The 21,246-nt window shown below is 36.9% G+C and overlaps 2 protein-coding genes, 2 non-coding genes and 1 pseudogene across 4 annotated transcripts; 2 read left to right on the forward strand and 3 right to left on the reverse strand.

The window, feature by feature from the left end:
• Positions 1–385: 385 nt before the first annotated feature.
• On the forward strand, positions 386–10,921 carry LOC141656443 (myosin-2-like; annotated as a pseudogene).
• LOC141656442 (chlorophyll a-b binding protein 13, chloroplastic) lies at positions 10,614–12,026 on the reverse strand. Its single transcript, XM_074463328.1, has 3 exons — positions 11,799–12,026; positions 11,313–11,474; positions 10,614–11,232 (listed from the first exon to the last, which is right to left on the reverse strand). The coding sequence occupies exons 1-3, from the start codon at positions 11,919–11,921 to the stop codon at positions 10,723–10,725; spliced, it is 795 nt and encodes a 264-aa protein (XP_074319429.1). The 5' UTR covers positions 11,922–12,026; the 3' UTR covers positions 10,614–10,722.
• A 6,628-nt stretch (positions 12,027–18,654) lies between these two features.
• LOC141655805 (zinc finger protein 4-like) lies at positions 18,655–19,811 on the forward strand. The gene has a single exon (XM_074462849.1). It carries the CDS (start codon positions 18,886–18,888, stop codon positions 19,513–19,515), a length of 630 nt encoding a protein of 209 aa, XP_074318950.1. The 5' UTR covers positions 18,655–18,885; the 3' UTR covers positions 19,516–19,811.
• An 820-nt stretch (positions 19,812–20,631) lies between these two features.
• Positions 20,632–20,704, reverse strand: TRNAF-GAA (transfer RNA phenylalanine (anticodon GAA)). Its single transcript has one exon. It is a non-coding gene; the product is annotated as a tRNA-Phe (tRNA).
• Positions 20,705–20,769: 65 nt separating this feature from the next.
• On the reverse strand, positions 20,770–20,842 carry TRNAF-GAA (transfer RNA phenylalanine (anticodon GAA)). Its single transcript has one exon. It is a non-coding gene; the product is annotated as a tRNA-Phe (tRNA).
• Positions 20,843–21,246: the final 404 nt, after the last annotated feature.

A 21,246-nucleotide genomic window follows, 5' to 3' on the forward strand; every position in this document is an offset into this window, starting at 1 on the left:
ATTTGTGACGGATATCTCCGTCACAAATAAGAATTTGTGCTAAACAATACTCCCTCCATTCAACTCCACACTACCATTATCTATTTTGTACACTATTCATAGTGAAGCTTTTAATTTCAATTTTCTCTCAATACATAAGAGAAAATATATTCATGTAGGATCTTGTTTTATTTGTCGTTACGAGTAGATTAAAAATATCTAACTTTTATATTTTTTGCAAATACGTACCTAACGATATTTAGCGCGTAAAAAACGCGTTGGCAAACGTGAAAAAAGAAAGTGGTAGTGTGGAGTTGAATGGAGGGAGTACTCCGTATATTATTTGGTCGATATAATCCAGCCTCGTGCAATGTACACATTTTTTTGGGTCCAAATTGGAGGGGAGCAGTCCATGGTCGAGCATTTTACCTTTGTTAGGTTTCCGAGCCACAAATTTGGTCCGGTTCGATTTGATCCCGACCCATGAACACCCCCAGTTCTATAGAACAATTTGGAAACTAAAAATACAAAAAACCGTTACTGGTTCTCTTTCCCCAATTTTCATACCTTTTCCATATTAAGCAATTTTCAGTTCCATATACACATCCACAATTATCACCAAATCTCTGTTAATCTACTCTTAATTCTCCTTTAATTCATAAATTAATCGACATAATTTCCGTTGCGAAAACGATGATGTTTCGGAGTTCTTTAGAGGAAATGCTCGAAAATTTACGTCGCCGAAATGAGAAACCGCCGCCGGACTTTCCGCCGCGGCTTCCGTCTCGTCCGACGTCGAGAGCTCGACTTCCGTCGGCTAGACGCTCGCTTCCGCCCGGATTTAAGATCGCCGGTGCCGGCGATAGTGACGTGGCGCCGGAGGCGGAGGCAGAGGCGGTGACGTGGGAGAGAAGGAATGCATTCCGGATTCATCAGTCGCCTTACGAAGGCGGTGTTGGCGGTGTCAGTTGTGGTGGTGGTAATGTTAAAGGTGTGGTTGAATGGGATGATAATATTGATTATTTTATCGAGAAGGTAGTATTTAACTATTTTTCAGTATCGTAATTTCTTGTGTAAAACCGTCTTATATTATGAAATCGGGAATTACTTGAGTCAGTCACGGTGGGTGGTTATTTTAACGTAATTGGATGGACAAATTTAACAACGTAAATCGTTAATTGTCCGAAAAGTTGCAGGGTCTCTATACTCGACAATTATACAATGTATGGTCTTATACTTGTTGTAGTTAAATCTACTACCATTTCTTTTAATGCCACTCATAATTGTGAGACGGTGAATAGTAACGTATCCTTAGCTTTACCTTATATTTGAGTGGCATTAAAAGAAATGGTAGTGGTTAACTATGCAAATCGTCAATTGTCCTAAATGTTTTGGGGCCGCAAGGCCCCAACGCTCGACTATCATACAAAGGACGATCTTATACAATAGTTGTTGTTATAGTTAATTGGAGAAATTTAACAACATAAATCGTCAATCGTACAGTAGACGGTCTTGTACAATACTCGCTGTTTTTCTTACTCCGTATCATTAATTTCTTGTTGCTTTTGTTACAATATGAAGAGATGGATAAACATTTGATTTCATATTAGTTTTTGCATGATGAATGAGATTGAGCAGCGAGTAGAGAGTAGAGACTGACAAATGACCAGTGAGAATATGTTGGCTAGTTCGATAAGTAGTAGGTTTATTTCGAGGTTTGCCTTAATGCAGGTTTTCTAATCTATCTGCATCGTGTTGTCAGTTGTCGCGAGCGTTAAGCAAAGATTAGAATAGCTAGAATATCCTTTGAGTTTTTTCATACCCTAAGAACAGAATATCCTTACTCGGATTTATGGATAGATTTGCTCTTCATCAGTTTGTGACATTGGATTGGATGGGATTGAACTTCAAAGTGACAGTCGTCTATTTTAGTACAAGAAAACTGATGTTCATCCATTTACGTTGTTAGGTATTAAGTAAAGAATTTGCCATACTCTATCAGGGTGACCAGCCTTCTCTCTTTTCCTTGTTCAATTATCGTCAGTGTTCCTTTGATGGTAAACTTTAAGTCAGAATTTCCCATTTCAGAAACTTCGTGTGTGGTGTCGACTCTCATCCGGACAGTGGGAACTGGGAAGGGTCCTTTCAACATCTGGCAAGGAATCTCGTGTACAACTTGCATCTAACAATGTAAGTGAAATGTTCTTAGATATGTGGTTTTGTCCAGATATCTTACTCCTATCATGGAATTAATACTTCTTACCAATATAGATTGTTGAAGTCTCGACAACAGAACTCCTACCTGCGAATCCAGATATTCTTGACGGTGTAGACGATCTAATACAACTTAGTTATTTAAATGAGCCCTCAATTCTTAGCAATTTGTATCACAGATATACTCGCGAACAGATCTATGTATGTGTTTGCTTTCCTTTCGGTGTTTCTCTGATGTTACCCTGATCACAAGTTTTCACTTCTGTATCTGTCTTTTGACCTTTAATTTGGGGTGTTTGGGTTCTGTAGAGTAAAGCAGGACCTGTTTTGATTGCAATCAATCCGCTTAAGGCAGTGCCATTACTTGGGATCGAGTCAACAACTGAATGTAGGCAGAAACTTGCTGGCACTCCCCATGTGTATGCAACAGCAGATGCAGCTTATGATAAGATGATGAGAGGTCTGTTACTGTACAAACTTTTTCCGTGCATTGTTCTATGTTCCTTGCTTTATTAATATGTGTTTTCCTTTACTTGCAGATGGAGTAAATCAGTCCATCATCGTAAGGTGAGGTTTAGTTTTGCTGTGATTTTCCTTTTACACTTTTTGTGTTCCCTTTTATTTTATTTAACTATGCACTTGTGCCGCTTGACAGTGGCGAAAGTGGTGCAGGGAAAACTGAAACAGCTAAATTGGCAATGCAGTATTTAGCTATTGTTGGCGGCGGAGGAGATGGAATCGAACATAAAGTTCTTCAAACAAATTGTATACTGGAATCATTTGGAAACGCCAAGACATTGAGGAATGATAACTCTAGTCGATTTGTAAGGTTCTTCTACCGCTTTTTGCCTCCCTGCCACTGTTCTAATATTTTCCTCTGTGACTGATTTATTTTTGCGTATGATTTAGATAGCGCTCTTCTGTACATACTTCATCTTCAGCTTAGTTAGCAAGGTAACATACATGATGTTACACTGAGTTTCTCATTTTTTTCAGGGGAAATTGATCAAAATTCATTTTAGTGCAACTGGAAAGATGTGTGGCGCTGTTATCCAAACATGTAAGCTGGACCGGTTTAGGTGTATATATATATATATTTTTTTTTCTCCTTCTCAATTATTTATCCCTTTGCTTTATCGTTGACTGACTACATCTTGTTGCCCTTGCTTTCTGATAAACTTAAACCTATGACCAGTACTGCTTGAAAAGGTGAGATTGCTTTGCTGTAGTTTTTGAATCAGGACTTTGCTGCTTTCTATCCCTTTTTTGATCTAAAATTGTTTCTCTTGCAGTCAAGAGTGGTTCAGTTGGCCCCTGGGGAACGCTCATATCATGTCTTTTACCAACTTTGTGCTGGCACCTCGTCCGATCTAAGAGGTATTGTTTTGTCCCATATGTTTTTGGTGATAATAATGTCATAGGATACTGTTGGTTCCTCTTAAATGTAGCGATTGGTTCTATTATTCAGCCTGGCATTAGTGTTTCTAAAAGATTTTGGTAGTTGTGTCAGCATCATTTGAATGTCATTTCACTTCAGGTAAATTGAACATACGAATGGCCAATGAATACAATTATCTTAATCAGAGCAAGTGCTTGGCAATCAACGGTCTTGATGATGCTATGAACTTCCTAAAACTACAGGTAATATATATTCTTTGTTGCAGAAGACATCATTGAGACCAAAGACTCAGTATTCCTTGACTTGGGGATGTACTGAATTAAAGTAAAATGACTCGTAAAATTATCTTTGTTCCTTTTTTATTGTGACATAGCATTTGGTCTGTGCAATTTTAGAGGCAATTTTCATTATGGGCTGTCTAGTACTCTAGTTTCAGCTTCTACATGTTTTCAATACAAGGGTAAGCAAGGGTGCATATCGCTGTTCCCTCATACCCCGCCATAGGCGGGAAGCCGTTGAGGCACTGGGGTCCTCAATTAATATTGCTCATTCAAATATACTACATGTTTGATGACAGGAAGCTTTAGATACTGTACAAATCTCAAAAGAAGATCAGGAGAGTATGTTTGCAGTGCTTACTGCAGTGCTATGGCTTGGGAACATATCCTTTCAAATCATCGATAACGAAGATAACGAAAATCACGTAGAACTTGTGGCTGATGAAGGTGTTGTTCCTGTTTAATCAATTAGCTATTTTATATCCTTAATTTTCTTGCTTTAGTCTTGACACTATTCATTAACGTGTCATTGTGTATTTGTGTCCGGTAAATAACCCCTTCATATGCTTCATTGTTCAAAATACCCCTCACACTAGTTTGGTTTCTTAAAGCCTGCTTGATTTGTATGAACTGCGCATTAGCCTATCCAGTTACATGTTTGAGGTTTCCAGTTACAGTTAATTCTCTAGTCTAAACTATTCAGTCTAAACTCAAGAACTGATTGTAGTGTCATTGATTTTGTTAGTAAATTAATCTACCTGCCAGCTAAGGATAGTTTCAAAATTAGAGTTTGAAATAGGGTTAACGTTGAGAGAATTCGAGTAATGCAGGATATTTAAGAAATCAAAGTTTGAATTTGCTATTAAGTGATTGAAGTTTGAATTTGTATTCTAAGATGTCTCTTTTCCATTTATTATTTTGACCTGCCAAAGGTGATATCTGTCTTCCCTTGCAAAGCTTTATCGATTTTACTTGCTTGGCAGCTGTGACTGTTGCAGCCAGTTTGTTGGGGTGCAGTGAGCAGGAATTGATTTTGGCTATATCAACCAGTACAATCCGAACTGGCAAGGATAGTATTGAGGAAAGATCAACTTTACAGCAGGTATATGCTCATGTTATACTTCATGTTATGCATATAGTTAATGAACATAAAGTTATTCAACCTTATTCATGGCTTAGAGCGCTGTTTTTAAGCCAAATTAATTTAATTTTTAGGCTACTAACACCCGAGATGCATTAGCGAAATTTATCTATGCCGGATTGTTTGATTGGCTTGTCGAACAAATAAACATATCGTTTGAAGACGGTGAATGGAGGACTGGAAGGTCCATAAGCATCTTGGATATACATGGGTTCGAGTCATTTCAGGTGAGATTAAGTTTGATAAATTTCCGTGTTGCACAATACTGTTGTGCTGGTGCTCATAGTTGCTGTCTGCTTTTAGAGAAATAGCTTTGAGCAGTTATGTATAAACTATGCAAATGAGAAATTACAGCAGCATTTCAATCGTCATCTTTTCAAACTCGAGGAAGAGGTAAGAATTTGACGCTTTTTATGTCAATAGGTTTTTGCACTCCTGCTTGATTGTGATGTGATTCTGCTTGAAAGTCCTTGTATTAGAATTAATGCACATTGGTTGTCTATAAAGAAGAGCTATTATTTCTGATGTCTGATGTGTGCAAACTGCAAATAGTTTGTTTTATACGCAAACTTGTTATGTGTGGAACTGTTGTCCAATATAGAATCCACACCAGATGTTGATTTTGCGATGGAACCTCATTAGGTTTATGAAGTAGACTCTCTTTCCACCTTCTGAGTACGTCTCAGACATGCATGTGTAATTTCACAAAGATGAAATACAATATACGAATTTTGCGGTTTACCCTGCTACCCTGTTTGAATCATGGAAGGACAGTAATGACTGTATCATCTTTTCAGTGATAGTATGCTGATAAGTGACTAGTACCTTGACATTCCCATTATGCCCCAAATGAGTGTGGAGGAAAGACCTAAGGAGTATTTTGTGAGCTTATGAGTTATGACTACGAAAGTCGATTCTAGTTTTAGATAATTAGATCATCTATCCAACACTAATAAGATACGTAGACTGAAATTAAACGGTCTGTAAACCTCTAATTGTACATTCCCCTTGTTACTGGAAATACTATTATGTGGTCACTTAGCCTGAGTTTACATCAAAGAATGTCCTGGGTTGTTGAACCCTGCTTAGAGCGTTTTTTGCTTGTTTTGCCTGAGTTAACTTTGTGCGGTACTTTTCTGTATAACTGACTAATCTTCAGTGAGAACTTCGATTTTTGTTATTCTAGGATTATGAGGCCGATGGAATTCACTGGACTAAAGTTGATTTCAGAGACAATCAAGAGTGCTTGAACTTGTTTGAGAAGGTACAATTGTTTTAGTTTAGAAAGTTATTGTTTCATTGTTCTAACTAGAACATCTCTCTGCCCCCTTTATACATACAGAAACCCGTGGGGATTTTTTCTTTATTGGATGAGGAAACAAATTTTCCTAAGGCGACAGATTTGACCTTTGCCAACAAGCTTGAACAGCATTTGAGCTCTAATCCCTGCTTTAAAGGAAGAAGAGATGGAGCATTTGATATCTGCCATTACGCTGGGCAGGTAGTCATTTTACCGAGTCCTGCCTACTTTTTCGGGGTTTTTAGGGCATTTTCTCTTTCTTTCTCTCTGTGTGTGCATGTATGTGTGATGGCAAGCATTAGTTTGCCTGTTGGTGGTTTTTGATTTATAGTACCTTTGCTATGAGGTACTGTTTCCGCTCTCTTAATTGCAAATTGATTTCGAGTAATAAACATATTTGAACAATGGGCAAATAATGTAGGCCTGTAGAGCAATATCTAGTTTCAGTGTTTTTCTCTTATTCATGACAACATGCATGAATGACGACATCTTAATCCATATGATATTGTCTGCTGTCAACTCTTGGAGCCTCGGTGAAAGTATCTGTTGATATAAATTGTGCTTCCATATTTCTTCAGGTTCAGTATAATGCTAGCGGCTTCTTGGAAAAGAACAGAGATTCATTACAGTCCGAATCTCTTCGGCTCCTTCAATCTTGTAGCTGTTCACTCCTGCAACTCTTTGCCTCCAAAGTGCTTGATCATTGTCAGAAGACCGTAGGACCGAAGGGTCAACGTGCTGTAGACTGCAAGAAGCAAAGTGTTGTTACAAAGTTTAAGGTGATTGTTATGTTTATGTTATGCCACCTTTGAGTCCAAATGTGGTAATCTGTTTATCCTGTTCAGAACATAAAGTGCCCATGTGTTCCTATGTCAGTCTCGTGCCTTGATATTCGTGTCTTGATGATGTTTGCATAGCAGACATTCTGGTGGTTTATTTCCACCAATGCATATTTTATAATAGTGCTCCCATGATCAAAATCCTGTTTGCTTAGAGCAGTGTTGTATAAGTTAAACTTTTTTCATCCCATTTATATCCTCATTCAACTTTGGTGGTAAAAAAATGTCGACTTAGACCAGATCATGTAACTCGATTCATTCTCCTAACTGTAGTTTTTACTTTTTAGTGAGCAGCTAGTTATTTCTGCAAAGATATGCTCCTTTGTTGGTAATTTGATGTTTTTAATGGGTTACTTCTTTGAGAAACTGGTCAAATGCTGTATGCTTTTTGCAGCATCAACTTAACAAACTGATGCAGCAGTTGGAAAAGACCACACCTCACTTTATTCTCTGCATAAAACCAAATAGTATGCAGCTTCCTGGTGTTTATGAGAAGGATCTTGTCGTGCAACAGTTAAAATGTTGCGGAGTTTTGGAAGTTGTTAGGATTGCTAGATGTGGTTATCCGAATCGTATAACCCATCAAGACTTTGCACAGAGGTACATGATCAAGGATTTTATGGCTTGTTCTGGAAACTTTAGTGATCCTTTTCTTACAGTTATATTGCATGTTATCTTCAGGTATGGATTCCTGATTTTAGATAAGAATATGGCGTATGATTCGTTGAGTTTGTCGTTAGTTGTTCTGAAGCAATTCAACATTCTTCCTGAGTTTTACCAAGTTGGCTACACAAAATTATATTTCCGAGCTGGTCAGGTTAGTCTCATCGTCGCTCTTTTGCTTCCCCTGTTTACGCACGTCGTGTCTGTGTATATATTCCACTGCAATGAAATGAAAACCATGGTTTAAATCAACTAATTACGGCTGTGATGCCGAAGGATGACCCTTTTGTATGGCTTTGAAGATCACCATGACCATATTTTACTGAATTTTGAGGCAGTATAGGCCCGCTTTTATCACTTCAGTTTTGTGCATTCTTCCTTCTCTATGCTTTTTATTCCTGCATGGAGCATCAAAGTCCTGTACATTATGGTCTACCTTCTTTAAACTGGGATCCTCTTGTATTTTTCTTTGAATGCTTTCTTTATCTTTGATATATCTATCATTTGCTACGTGTAGATTGGAACTTTGGAGGAAACAAGAAAACGAGTACTACTGTCTGTTATTGGATTTCAAAAATGCTATCGTGGATACAAGGCTCGTTCTCAGTTTACGGAACTGAAGGCGAGGGTTTCTGTATTGCAGTCCTGTAATACTTCTGTCTCTTTTGCTCTTATCCTTCGGGTGTGGATTATTAAAGCCTTTTCTGTACGTTTAACTGTTTGCGGGTTAACCTTTCTGCGGTTGCAGTCATTCGTGGTGAAGATACTAGAAGGAAATATGCTTCTCTATTAACGAAGCAGGAAACTCTCTCACAAAACCATGTGAATAAGCACAAACATTGCCGTAATGCTTCAAAGGTTTTAGAGGAGCAGCTGAAAGCAATCATACGAGTGCAATCTGGTAAAAACATTTTGACTTTATGTCATGTTTTCAGCAAAATATTATCAAGTTTATCGTCATAATATTTTTTTTTTTTGTTTGGGAATGAATTCTACAGTCGCGCGTGGTTGGTTAGCCCGCAAGCATTTTGGTGACTTGCAGACATCAGAAAACTCAAATGTCAAAGATGATAGAATAAATCAATTGCCCAACAAAGGTTCCCAAATGAAGGTATTTCTACGGATATTACCTGTAGAATGTTTTAATCTCATCATGTCCGCTAATTTATTATTTTCTGCCAATTGTAAAAAAGAACGGCCATTGGCGATATTTCATGAAAATAAACCCAGTAGATTGGCTAGGCCAGTTATTTATGCTTTGTGTTTTCAAAGAGGATCATGAAAAAGGAAAAGTAGCGAACACTAAATGAGTGTCTATGGAAAGCACGCGGAATTCAAATACATTCTAAGAAAGATTATGCACAATTTGGTACTTTAACTATAAGACTTGACTGCTGTCCACCTTAGGTTGTATGTCATGTTAGCTTCTTGGACCTACAGTAGATCTTCTTGGAAGCAAAATCTTTGGAACGCTTAATTTCTGACCAGGGTTTTTCCCCAGCGAATATTCAGGTCCCCAATGATGCTATGGAAGAGCTTAAAAGACGGATTGAGAGAGCCGAAGCAAATTTGGTTCAGAAGGAAGAAGAGAATGCAACCTTAAGGGGACGGTTACAACAGTACGAGATTAGGTGGTCGGATTATGATGCTAAAATGCGGTCCCTGGAGTATAAATGGCAGAAGCAGATAGCATCATTGCACGTGCGTACTAATTTTACTGGCCATGACGGAGGTTTATGGATTTTAACTTGGTAGAGTTCCAAATTTCTGTAGTGAAATCTGTAAATTTGTGCAGATGAGCTTGGCTGCAGCCAAAACGAATATCGTTCCAGAGACGGTGGTTTTTGTCCATCACCTGTGTCTGATGTTTCTGATGGTAACTTGCTCATGGGACCTTGAACTCCTGAACAAACCGCACCCACTAAATATTCGAATGTCAACCGTCTAGCCAAGGAGTTTGACCATCAAAGACGAGTTTTTGATGAAGATGCAAGAAACCTTTCTGATTACAGTTTGGTGCATTCTACTTCAGTTCTGAATTCCTATGATGAACTCAGTAGACTAAAACTGAGATTCGAAATATGGAAGAGAGGATATAAGACACGGTTAAGGGAAACCAAAGCAGCGCACTTCACAAACTTGCTCATGGTAATTCCAGAGAAGAATCGGCGTAGATGGTGGGGAAAGCTGAGTGGAAGAAAGTATATGGTACAAACCGTGGAAAATGCGTTTGTGATACACTGATACTCGTAAGTCGCGATACTGAAATCAGTATAACACTGCTAACATATACAGAGTAGTATTTTTCTATTGCGAGTACTGTGACACCGAAACTTATTACCATCTGAAGAGCTTTTTGAAGAACGCTTCTCATGGATAATGAAACCTGCAAATCCGCCAAATCTGAAGTCCTGAATGGAGAGGAAACCAGCTGACGTTTCTCTGTAAATAATGTGTCCGCCCGGTTGAGTCGAAAGTGATGGTATTTGTAGAGAGGGTAGTATATCTGTGTATGTATGCTCAAGTGATGTTTTACCTGTGTGTAAATAATGTTGTATGCTCTTCTCCGGAACAATGTAAGAATCGAATTTTATCTATCTACTTAGTCGAGAGTCGAGACTTTGTACTTTCTCAATTAGGATTAAACGTGTTATCGACTTTTTTTTTTCTTGATATAGATGTCAACTACCTCAGTTGATAACTAGGATTACCGTCTGCTTGTATTACTACTGCGTCGTATTTTTTTTTTTTTTTTTCATTTTTTGAGGTTAAAAGTAATGCAATTAGAGAGAGGGAGATATGTAATTTGCACAAAGCTGATTATCCTATTCTTGCATTAAATTGATGACACAAATTAATTCTTTGCAAACATTTGGCTAAAGTTTATCTAAAATGATATACAACTCGGTTTACGACCCGGGAACAAACTTGGTAGCGAATACCCAAGCATTGTTGGCGACCGGGTTATCAAGGTGGTCCAATAAGTTTTCCAATGGGCCTTTACCGGTCACAATAGCCTGAACAAAGAATCCGAACATAGAGAACATAGCTAGTCTTCCATTCTTGATCTCCTTAACCTTGAGCTCGGCAAATGTAACCGGGTCATCGGCTAAGCCCAATGGGTCAAAATATTGGCCTCCCGGGTAGAGGTTTTCGCCTTCTCCAACTCCCTCGAGCCCATTAATGCGGAAGCTCTCAACAAGGCCCATCAACACAACTTGGAAGCCCAAAACGGCTAAGATGCTTTGGGCATGGACCAAGTTTGGGTTGCCCAAGTAGTCAAGGCCACCTTCGGAGAAGATTTGGGATCCGGCCTTGAACCAAATGGGTTCCTTGAACTCGACTCCAACCCATTTTGCGAGTACTTCCGGGGTAATGCATCCTAGTGCTCCAAGCATGGCCCAACGTCCATGAATGACCTGAAAAATGGTTAATTAAATGTAAATAATCTGTTGAGTCAGATGAAGTAAATTTTAACCAAATGTTCGAAGCACAGTACCTCAAGAGCCCTATTCCTAGCAAAGGCCTCGGGATCAGCAGAGAGACCAGCAGTGTCCCATCCGTAGTCTCCGGGAAATTCTCCATTTAGGTACGATGGTGTTTGGGCTGAAAATGGGCCCAAGTACTTTACTCTGTCTGGCCCATACCACAAATCATTTCCCTAATCAAGAACACAAAAATGATTAATTAATTCATCAAGTTTAATTCTATAATGTCCAAAATTTAATTAGTATATTATTGATTAATTTATTTTATTTTTCCAATAGTAGTGAGACATAAAATTCTAGTAAATTTTTTGTCCTAATTCACAAACTCAATATTTATAAAGAAACGGTTTTATCATAAGATGTAACATAGACAATTTAAACGTGAAATTAAATCTGGGTCATGACATGGAACCACTATCGAGCTATAAAATCAAGTAATAAACCGAGATTTAATACCATGAACTTAAGATCGGCGAGTACTAATAGCATAATCTTACCATAGTGAATTTCCCCGAGCCCATAGGGACAACATCTCTAAGAGCGTTACTATTAGTTCCTCTTCCTTGGCCTAGGAACGGTGTCGGTCTAAGGACCGTGCCGGAACTTAGCATTGTTGCCATGGGATTATTTCGGAACAAAAATGGATTATTAACAAATTAAAGAAGATTGAAATGGGAAGATTGTGATGTTTATGGTGAAACGCATAAGGTCACATATATATGAACAATTTGTGTAGGAGAAATAAGCATGCATATGTGGACGTAAATGAAGTTTGCAATTATGTGGGGCCAATGAAGTTTGTATGAACCAATGAGGTGCCTTCTATTGATATTATAATCTTCATAACATATCATCCTATCGTATTTGGTAATCTCCAAGTCATCTTCCCTTCTTGGACAAATTTTTAGGGACACTCGGAATCACAATTTCTTATTTAAGGCGGTAATATCCGTGTTAAATTAAAAATCTACTATTTACTAAATGAATAGGTGAATTCATGAATTTTCCCTCCAAAAAGCATCTTTTTAAATAAGGAAGCTATTTATTTAATTGTTTTCACTAAATAAAGAAATTAATAATTATAATGTATTTCATTAAAATTAATCTTTTTATCAAATTATATAATTTTCACTAAGCACTAAAATATAATATTTTAATTAAAATATACGAGTAAATAGTATAAATTTATAAAATATTATATCTTTTATTGATGCTATTTTTTAAGAATGACTTGACTCATACTTTGTATTAACAAAATCCTCTATTTACTAAATGAATAGGCGAAACTCCAACTTTTCCCGCCTAAAACATATTTCCTAGAATAGGGCTTAACATTTTTAGCATATAATATAGGTGTAGACATGATAAGTTATAAATGTATATAATCTTTTGTATTTAAATATTTATAACATTTAATATTTCACATTCTGCACAAACTTTTTATGATAAGAAGTTGCGGCTAGAAAATATGGTATTAGTAAATATTTGTTAAAATTCATTGATTTTTTATGATAAAAATTAGCAGCTAAAAAATATGTTATTAGAAAATATTTGTAAATTAACATCATTAATTTCTTTGTTAAAAAAAAAAATTAAAAAAAATACTCATTTTATTACTTCTTACGATTTAAATTTTTATTTATTTCTCAAATCAAAATACATTAAGGAGAAACGTGAAAAATAAGTGAATTGTCAATTTAACTTCTATAAATAATACACTAAAAAGTAAAACTCTATAAATATCGCTCATATATTGCACGAGGTCTATATTAATAACTCTATAAATACCGCGCATTAATTGCGCGGGATCTAAACTAGTTATAAATCGTTTAGCTTACATTCATGACAAAAAAAATGGAGATAATTTATAAAATTGGAATAACCAGCTTTGTGTAATAAAAAATACTTTAAAAAAATATAATTAAACACATTATTCAATTCTCTTGGCTTAATTTTCAGTTTTAATTTTTTTTTCTCGAAGCAAAATACAATAACGAGGAAAATGAACAATTAACGAGATACCACTATTATTTTACAGTTTAATTTTACTCAATTTTCTTAAATAATTTTACAGTTCATTTTTTTCGACATAAAAATATAATGACGTGAAATATTAAAAATTAATTAGGTTTTTTGAGAAAAGATCATTATCATTAATAAAAAGTCATACGACATCTACAACATATGTCAAGCTCAATCGGATACAAATCGATTACATCCATAGGAAATAAATTCTTGTTCAAAGAATGAAACACTGCAACAGAGTCTCCATCATCGATTCGCCGCAAAAGGCTTTCATCCATAAGAGGGTCTCCGAATCTTCCTTGACGAGTATCCATTTCTTCTGACGTGATTGATTGTAGCCATGAATCGGACAAAATATGTAAACCTATATAACGATCTATAACAACGCTGATCTTCTACTGACTTATTAGAAAACTGCAAACGAACCAGAAAACGAAAGCTCTCATACTGAGAGAAGGACACCACCGATAGACGGGGACATAGCCCTCAGTAAGAGAGACGAAACAAAAACGAAAGCGGAAATTAAACAAAAACATAGAGGAAACAAAGCGGAACACAGGAAAAAACAACGAAAGCCACCGCCTCCCTACCAACCCACAACACCGCCAGATCCAAGCACCACCCTGCCACACCACCTCAACAAACTCGTCCGATAAGACCCTAACAACCCACATACACCACGCAGACCGAGAGGAACGGGCAGACTCGTACGATCCAGAACCGGGTGTGGGTAAGAAAGGGGAGGAGGGTTAATCAGAAGAGAGGAGACGGGTTGCCGGAGAAAGGTCTTGAGAGACCCCATCCCCGACGACATGGTAGGGGGTTGATGGGTGGCGGTGGGAGGAAGGAGGAGAACGGCGGCAGCAAAGGGGGAGGATTTAGGGTTTTTCTTTTTTTTTTTAGAGAGAAGGAGGAGAGCATTTTTTTAGAGAGAAGGAGGAGCGTTTTTTTGGACAAAATTAATTAGGTTTTAATTTAGCATTATTAAGTAATACAAAATAAAAATTTATAAATACCGCGCATTTATTGCGCGGGATCTAAAGTCTAAACTAGTAGGTTTATTAAATGAGATAAAATAAGGGTGTTCAAAGAGTTGCAAAAAGTTCGTCTTATATATGCAAGTGGAAACATATATGACCCGTTTTTATCTAAAGACGGATAGTGTTGTACGAAGGAAGACATGCATACTAATATTGTATAGTGTAAACTTTAACCAACAACATTTCTTTTTTTGTATTTTTTAGATATATCCCTCTTTTCGACAACTTTAATTTCTTTTTATCCGTTCATATCATGGTATATCAGACGTATTTAAGAACTTTTTGGGGAGATTCATATATATGATATGAGATTCCATTTCCATGTCTAGTTTATCACAAATTCTTATTTCAGACCGTCATATCCGTCGGAAATGATCAGACGGATACAATTTTCTCTCACAAAAAATTCATTTAGGGTGTGAGTGGGAAAGCACATGAGGGTGTCCCACCATCCACGTGCTTCTCACTTGTGAGAGGTTTTAGAGCATCTTTAATGGTAAGCCAAATGTTAATGTAGCTTGCTTTGCCACATAGGAATATTCAATAATATTGCTTGTAAGCTAGATACCGCTCCAATGGTGAACGACATACAATTGTAGCTTGAATTGACCCATTTAAATAATCGACCAATAAAAAGAAAGCTACTTGAAATCAAGCATGTAGCTTGGTAGAGCAGGTGTAGCTTTCAAGCGGGTCGTATTTTTCCTAATCCAATGATGAGCAACCCGCTTGAAATTTTTCTAAAATTGCAAGCATGTCCTTCCTAGTAACCATTGGAATGCTCTTATTGCGGTCTGAAATAAGGCGGTCTGAAGCAAGACGGACTGCTAGTTTATAGTTATTTCGATTTTCAATAATCATAGTCTTATAACCAGTGTTTAAAAAAAGGGTTTTTCTAACGTCTGCCCTAAGGGCACACATTAATAATTCAAAAAATGAAAGAATGTTGAGAATATATAATGAATGATTGATAAACAAACTCACATTTGCCATAATTAGTGAAATATTCTCAACAATCTTTCTCTAATTAGGTTATTAACACGTGCCCTTAGGACACACATTAGAAAAACCCTAAAAAAAATCATCGCTTCCATTTTTTCATTTGATTGTGTACGTTTTTCAAATTTTACGAGCGAGATTTTAGAAACGGTATGGAATAGAGGAGGAAGTATATTATTTCCAAAGCCCATGAACAACCTGTTTGCTTGAAGTAGGGGGGTATGGTCTATGGACTTGTATAAGCCAACTCCATTGGGCTTAGACAAGACATATTGAGTTAGCTGGACACTTTTGAAAGGGTAAGCCCAATCAATTTTACCCATATGAGGTATTCAGGTACCCGTTTGCCAGGTCAAGTAGTGAGACAAGTTTAGAGCTGGCAAACGGCTCAACCGGGTCGGGTTATTTTCGGATTATGGATGAGAATCAGTTTGCAACAATAAATATTAGGGTCCGGGTTATACTGGGCCGAGTTGAGTTTTAGGCGGGCCGGGCTAGCGGGTCTTAACTTTTTTTTTGCCTAAAATGACGGGCCAAGGGCAGGTTGGATTGGAAATTTAGAACCTGAACCATTTAGCATAAGTTTGTTTCGGATTTGAAACTAAATATGTTTTGTAGCATAAGTTTGTTTCAGATGGACCATTTTCGTCTTTTTAAAGAGACAAGATCTTGTGACCATCAAATGTAATCATAATGGTCCAACTAGTTTTGCAGTTTATTTTAACTTATTTTTAAAAAATAGTTACATTTAATTGTAAAATGATCTCAAAATTCCGTCTTTTAGAAAAAAAACTAAAATAGTCCATTTTAATGGAGACCAACTGATTTTCTAGATAGGAGAGGGTGACATTAGTGGTTGACGTAGTTTTGAACGGTACAAATTTGTTGCTATTATCAAGCAAAGCACGCAGGAGCCACAGCCACTAGTATATTATTTCAGACAGATGAACAGGAGTGAATGCACATGTCTGGAGCATGGACCAGCTCTGTGACCACAACTGATAGATTGCAAATTAGCCATGGTTCAGTCTATATTTGCAATAAGGTCATCAGTTTCGAGTTGGGGTTAGTGCGGGTCAATCACATTCAGTTTTTGTTTATTACTCCGTATTATATTTTGGATCGAGTTATGTTCAGTTTGGATGGTCGTCGATTCTTGTTATTATTGGAGGATAGGTAATATGTGTGCACTATAATAACAAGGTTATCAAAGTTGGCTGGTGTGAATGGTAAGGGCTCTCATCTCTTAAATAAGTGGTCAGGGGTTCGATTCTCGACTCTTACGAATGAAAAAACCAAACTTGGGAGGAGTCAACCCATTAAATTGTCTTCAGTACCCCGAAGGAGATTGCCCCAACTGTCGGTAGGGAATACTCCTGAGGTTTAATTTTTAAATTTTGAATACATCTATATTCACTTTAATGAAACAAATGAAACCGATACAAAACAATTGTTGTTATCTCCCATTGTGAAAACATCTGACCATACTCAGATTCATTTGATTTGTTTGTATAACAACAACGTGTTTATAATTTATGCACCTTATTTAACGATAGCAATAATGAACGAGATGTATAAACTTTAGACATTATATACCTTACCATCGTCTTAAATTCTCACTTGATGTATATATAACCCGGTGGATTAATCTAGTACTTGTATAAATTTAGACACAAAACGAAAAATAAATTTACATATTTAGTGATTTTTTTTTGAAAAACTTATATTTAGAGCATTTCAAATATCCTTGCATCACGAATATCTCTGTAGTGTGTAAACAGTTTTATACAAATTGTAAAACGAGTTTTTTTAAATAATTATGATTCTATTCTTACCTTATATTGTTAGGGTGCAAACCCTTGTCCCACATCGGTAGAATAAAGATGGAAGATCATCTTTATAAGTGTCCAGAAAATATAATAGTACGAGGCCTTTTGGGAAGGAGCCCAAAAATAAATCCGTGAGGGCACTAAAGCGCGGACAATATCATCTTATTATGGGTTGCCATGACATGAGATCAGCAGATTTTCAACATGAGATATTCACGCTTCCGCAAAGAAAATGAGGCATAATTGAAGAAGCACGTAATGGTGGGACTTGACTGACTACTCTTTACTCGACCCATTCTCACATCACTCTCTAATCTCTATAAATCTCACTTCACCATTGTTTATTGTCGATTGTTAATTCACTCTCTTTCTTGTTCCCACACACCATCGCTTTCTCAATTAATCTAATCAATTTTGGTTGGGTGTCGGAAAGGCTATTATTCATTCATTATTGATGAAAATCATTTTTTTGAAGTAGGGTTAAAAATAAACGAAATAGGTTTAGAAACAAACACGTCACTTTACATGGCGTGTTTTATTCGCGTTTTTAGTGGGGGTTTATGGGATTCAATAACCCCACGAAAAAAGATAACATCATTATTATATCAAAATATAGTGAAGTATCACTAGACTTATTCTTTGGAATTTAATTTCAACTCATTTTAATTCAGTTCAATTCAGCTCCGTTCAATTCAGTTCATCTTTTATCTTCACAAATTAACTCTTACTTTAGTTCAGCTCCATTAAGTCCAGTTCAGTTCAGACGGTTTCAGTCCAAAAAAACAAGACCTAAATAATAGATGCTAATGGAAAACGTGATTTTTTTATTGGGTTCAAACCCAACAACTAACATTTTTTACTACTACTAAAGATTATTAAATTTGATAATCGAACCCCATCGGTGAAGTCCTAGAACTGCCCCTGACGTGCGTGTTTCGATAGAGAAACATGCCATCTCCCATGCCTTGTTTTGGGGAAAACACACAAAATTTCTTCTTGAAACACGGTTAACCTTAATAACAACCTACTTTTGTTAAAAGCACTGTTAACTACAACATAGTTAAATTTTTTAAAATGAATTATTCAAAATCTTGCACAAGTGCACAAAGTATAGTATAGTTTAGATTTATGTTTAACTTGTAGTTGGTGAACTACATAAGAAACTTATTTTGTTAATGAACTTAGGCCATATTCCTTCAGACTAAGTGAAGTTGAACTAAGCTGAAGTGAGTTGAATGAAGCTGAACTTAATTGAAGTTAGTTGAAATGCATAGAGCTGAAATGAGATGAGCTAAACTGAAGTGAAGTGAGCCGAATGAGAGTTGATATTAAGCAAAAAAGAACAGACTTAGATCCTGAAACTTTCTGAATTGAACTGAATCGAACTCAATCACGTCCACGTCTATTGTGTGTTTCGACAACGAGGCTAGAACCCCACCCTCTTTCCAATGTCTTCCTCTTTCTTCATGATTGCAACCTCCAACAAAAGTATATTTCTCCCTACAATCTCCAATCCCTAAACTTCTACACTTAACTTCTATTATAGTAACATATCTAATGTACTATCACTCTAAAAATAGCACCATCACATAAAATATACTCCTCTCAAAACATCAAATCTACCTTATTTGAACACACATTTCCTTAAACAATCCAACATATATATACACATCAAATTAAACAAACAAAACATGGCACAAAAAGAAAGAGTAATCATAGACTTAAACATTAGTGACGATGAACAAATGTCAACTAGCTCAGCCGGTAAACTCAAAAGCAGTGATACTCATGACCAGGGTTCGAATCCCGTTGTAGACATAGTACCACCTCAAAGTAGCAAGGTATTTTCCTGCAACTATTGTAGAAGAAAGTTTTATAGCTCACAAGCACTTGGAGGACACCAAAATGCACATAAGAGAGAAAGAAGCATTGCAAAGCGGGCGATGCGTCTCGGTGTATTACCTTCTGAAGGTGTCCACAGGCATGTTAGCTTAGCATCTCTGCCTCTACATGGCACATCAGGAATGACAGGTGGCGGTGTTGGTGTTACGTCTAGGCCGTCGATTTCCATCCAAGCTCATCATGGGAATATGATGATGGTCATGCACCCTCATCAACAACAGTCTATCTTGCCATATCAGCATGGTGGGCCAGGGCCAGGACCCATGTTCGAGGGGCAAAATGGGTATTTCATAGGTGGTGTGCCAGTGTTCAATGCGATGCCGTTTTGGCCAGGGAGTTTCAGGACTGTGAATGATTCAAATCAAACTCAAACTGATCAATGCACTGATTCTTTTCCTGACCTTACATTGAAGCTTTGATGACGATTTTTAATACTTGTGTAAGACGGTCTTACACAAGTATAATGCAAAAACGGATACTTTTTAAGATCCATGGTCATATTTGAGGTAGTTGGGTTTCGTTTTACACAATATTAGCATAAAACCGTCTTACAGAAGACTTATATTATGTCTATAATGTGTAATTTTTGATTTTTGATAGAGTTTATTATGATATTTCCGTATTTTTTATTGTCGATTTGATTTCTATGTTATAGAATATGCTTAGATCTTGTATAGGAGATACCAATTACCTAATAAAATCAATGTCACCTTTTCAAAGTGTCAATTCTTTTGAAATTCTTGACAATGAGACATTGCATTTAGAGTCGTTAATCGACAAATTAGATCATTTTAGTTCTAACAGCGGAGTTTGATCACTCGACTACCACAGTGGCGTAGCCAGAATTTGAATTGTCATACCTTTACCTTGGATTTACCAAGTGACACGCGGAAATTAAGTTTAACATTATTGTGTCGACTGTCAAGTTCACCAAAACACGGATCTTCAATTCAAATTCGATTTGGAACAACTTTCTACTACTTATTTACGCGTCAACTAGACCGAAAGAAGTCCGATTTTTTTTCTTAAGTTATGTACTTAAAATGTGCAGTGATTGGGTTGTCAGTAACCATCTTGATGTGCATACAAAGACAGGCCTAAGCAAGGAGGGGATATAACGGTCCAGAGCACAACATGACATTTACTGAAATGGTCCATGTTTACATTTATTGATTTGCCTTAACAACCAATAACAACCATTTATAGTCTGAAGAACTGAATGTCCCAAATCCCGATACATAGATGTTCAAATGCGGACTTAAGTTGGATATGGGACGGGCTTACATGGATTACGGACGTGCAAGTTAGCGGGTTTGGAGTGAATTAGCGGTTCCAGCCTTTGTAAATTTCCGTTAATAAGAAAATCAAATGCAAAAAATAACAAGAGAATCTAATGCCAAAAATAAAATATTCGGTTTATAAGAAAATCAAATGCAAAAACAAATAGTAGGAGAATCAAATGGGGAAAACAAATCGATTTATAAGAATCAATTGCAAAAATAAAATAATTAAATGGGGAAAAAAATGGATATATATGCGGTGAGCGTGGATCGAACACGCGACCTTCAGATCTTCAGTCTGACGCTCTCCCAACTGAGCTATCCCCGCTACTGTATCTAATTAACAAACAAAGAAATAGTAAAAGCATTAAATTTAAAAAAATATAAGAAATATGCGGTGAGCGTGGATCGAACACGCGACCTTCAGATCTTCAGTCTGACGCTCTCCCAACTGAGCTATCCCCGCTACTGTGTTTATATTGTATCTGCAAATATTATAATACGTAATGCAGCTTTTGGGAGACGAGAACACTTTTGTTCCTTGTACAATATGCAATGCAATGCTGTGTGACAATGAAATAAATAGAACAGTTGCAGCCGTAGGGATGTTATCTTTTTTTTTTCCCCAATCGGTCAAGCATGGTGGTTCGAGTAACGAGACCAACAACCATACAGCGAGTTCCATCGTAGAGGTATATGCCTAAGTTGGTAGGGATGAAACTAGACTTCCTTTATTTCCTAACCCTATACGCTTAGCGGCCTTTAGCAGGAGCACATTGACGGCATACCGCATATGCATACCCCAAGACCGGAAAATTCAACATTGTAGCTTAAACCAAGGCGCTAACGTGTGTCGATTCTGTTTAATAG

Source organism: Silene latifolia, chromosome 5 (genome assembly GCF_048544455.1).
Source record: "Silene latifolia isolate original U9 population chromosome 5, ASM4854445v1, whole genome shotgun sequence".
Classification (NCBI taxonomy): Eukaryota; Viridiplantae; Streptophyta; class Magnoliopsida; order Caryophyllales; family Caryophyllaceae; genus Silene; species Silene latifolia.

Bases quoted from the DNA above. Each gene is read 5' to 3' on its own strand.
- LOC141656442 (XM_074463328.1), bottom strand. From the start codon at position 11,921: ATGGCAACAATGCTAAGTTCCGGCACGGTCCTTAGACCGACACCGTTC. The intron at 11,475-11,798 runs GTAAGATTATGC...GTTCTTGATTAG, and splicing joins GCTCGGGGAAATTCACTATG to GGAAATGATTTGTGGTATGG. The intron at 11,233-11,312 runs GTACTGTGCTTC...ACCATTTTTCAG, and splicing joins CTAGGAATAGGGCTCTTGAG to GTCATTCATGGACGTTGGGC.
- LOC141655805 (XM_074462849.1), top strand. From the start codon at position 18,886: ATGGCACAAAAAGAAAGAGTAATCATAGACTTAAACATTAGTGACGAT.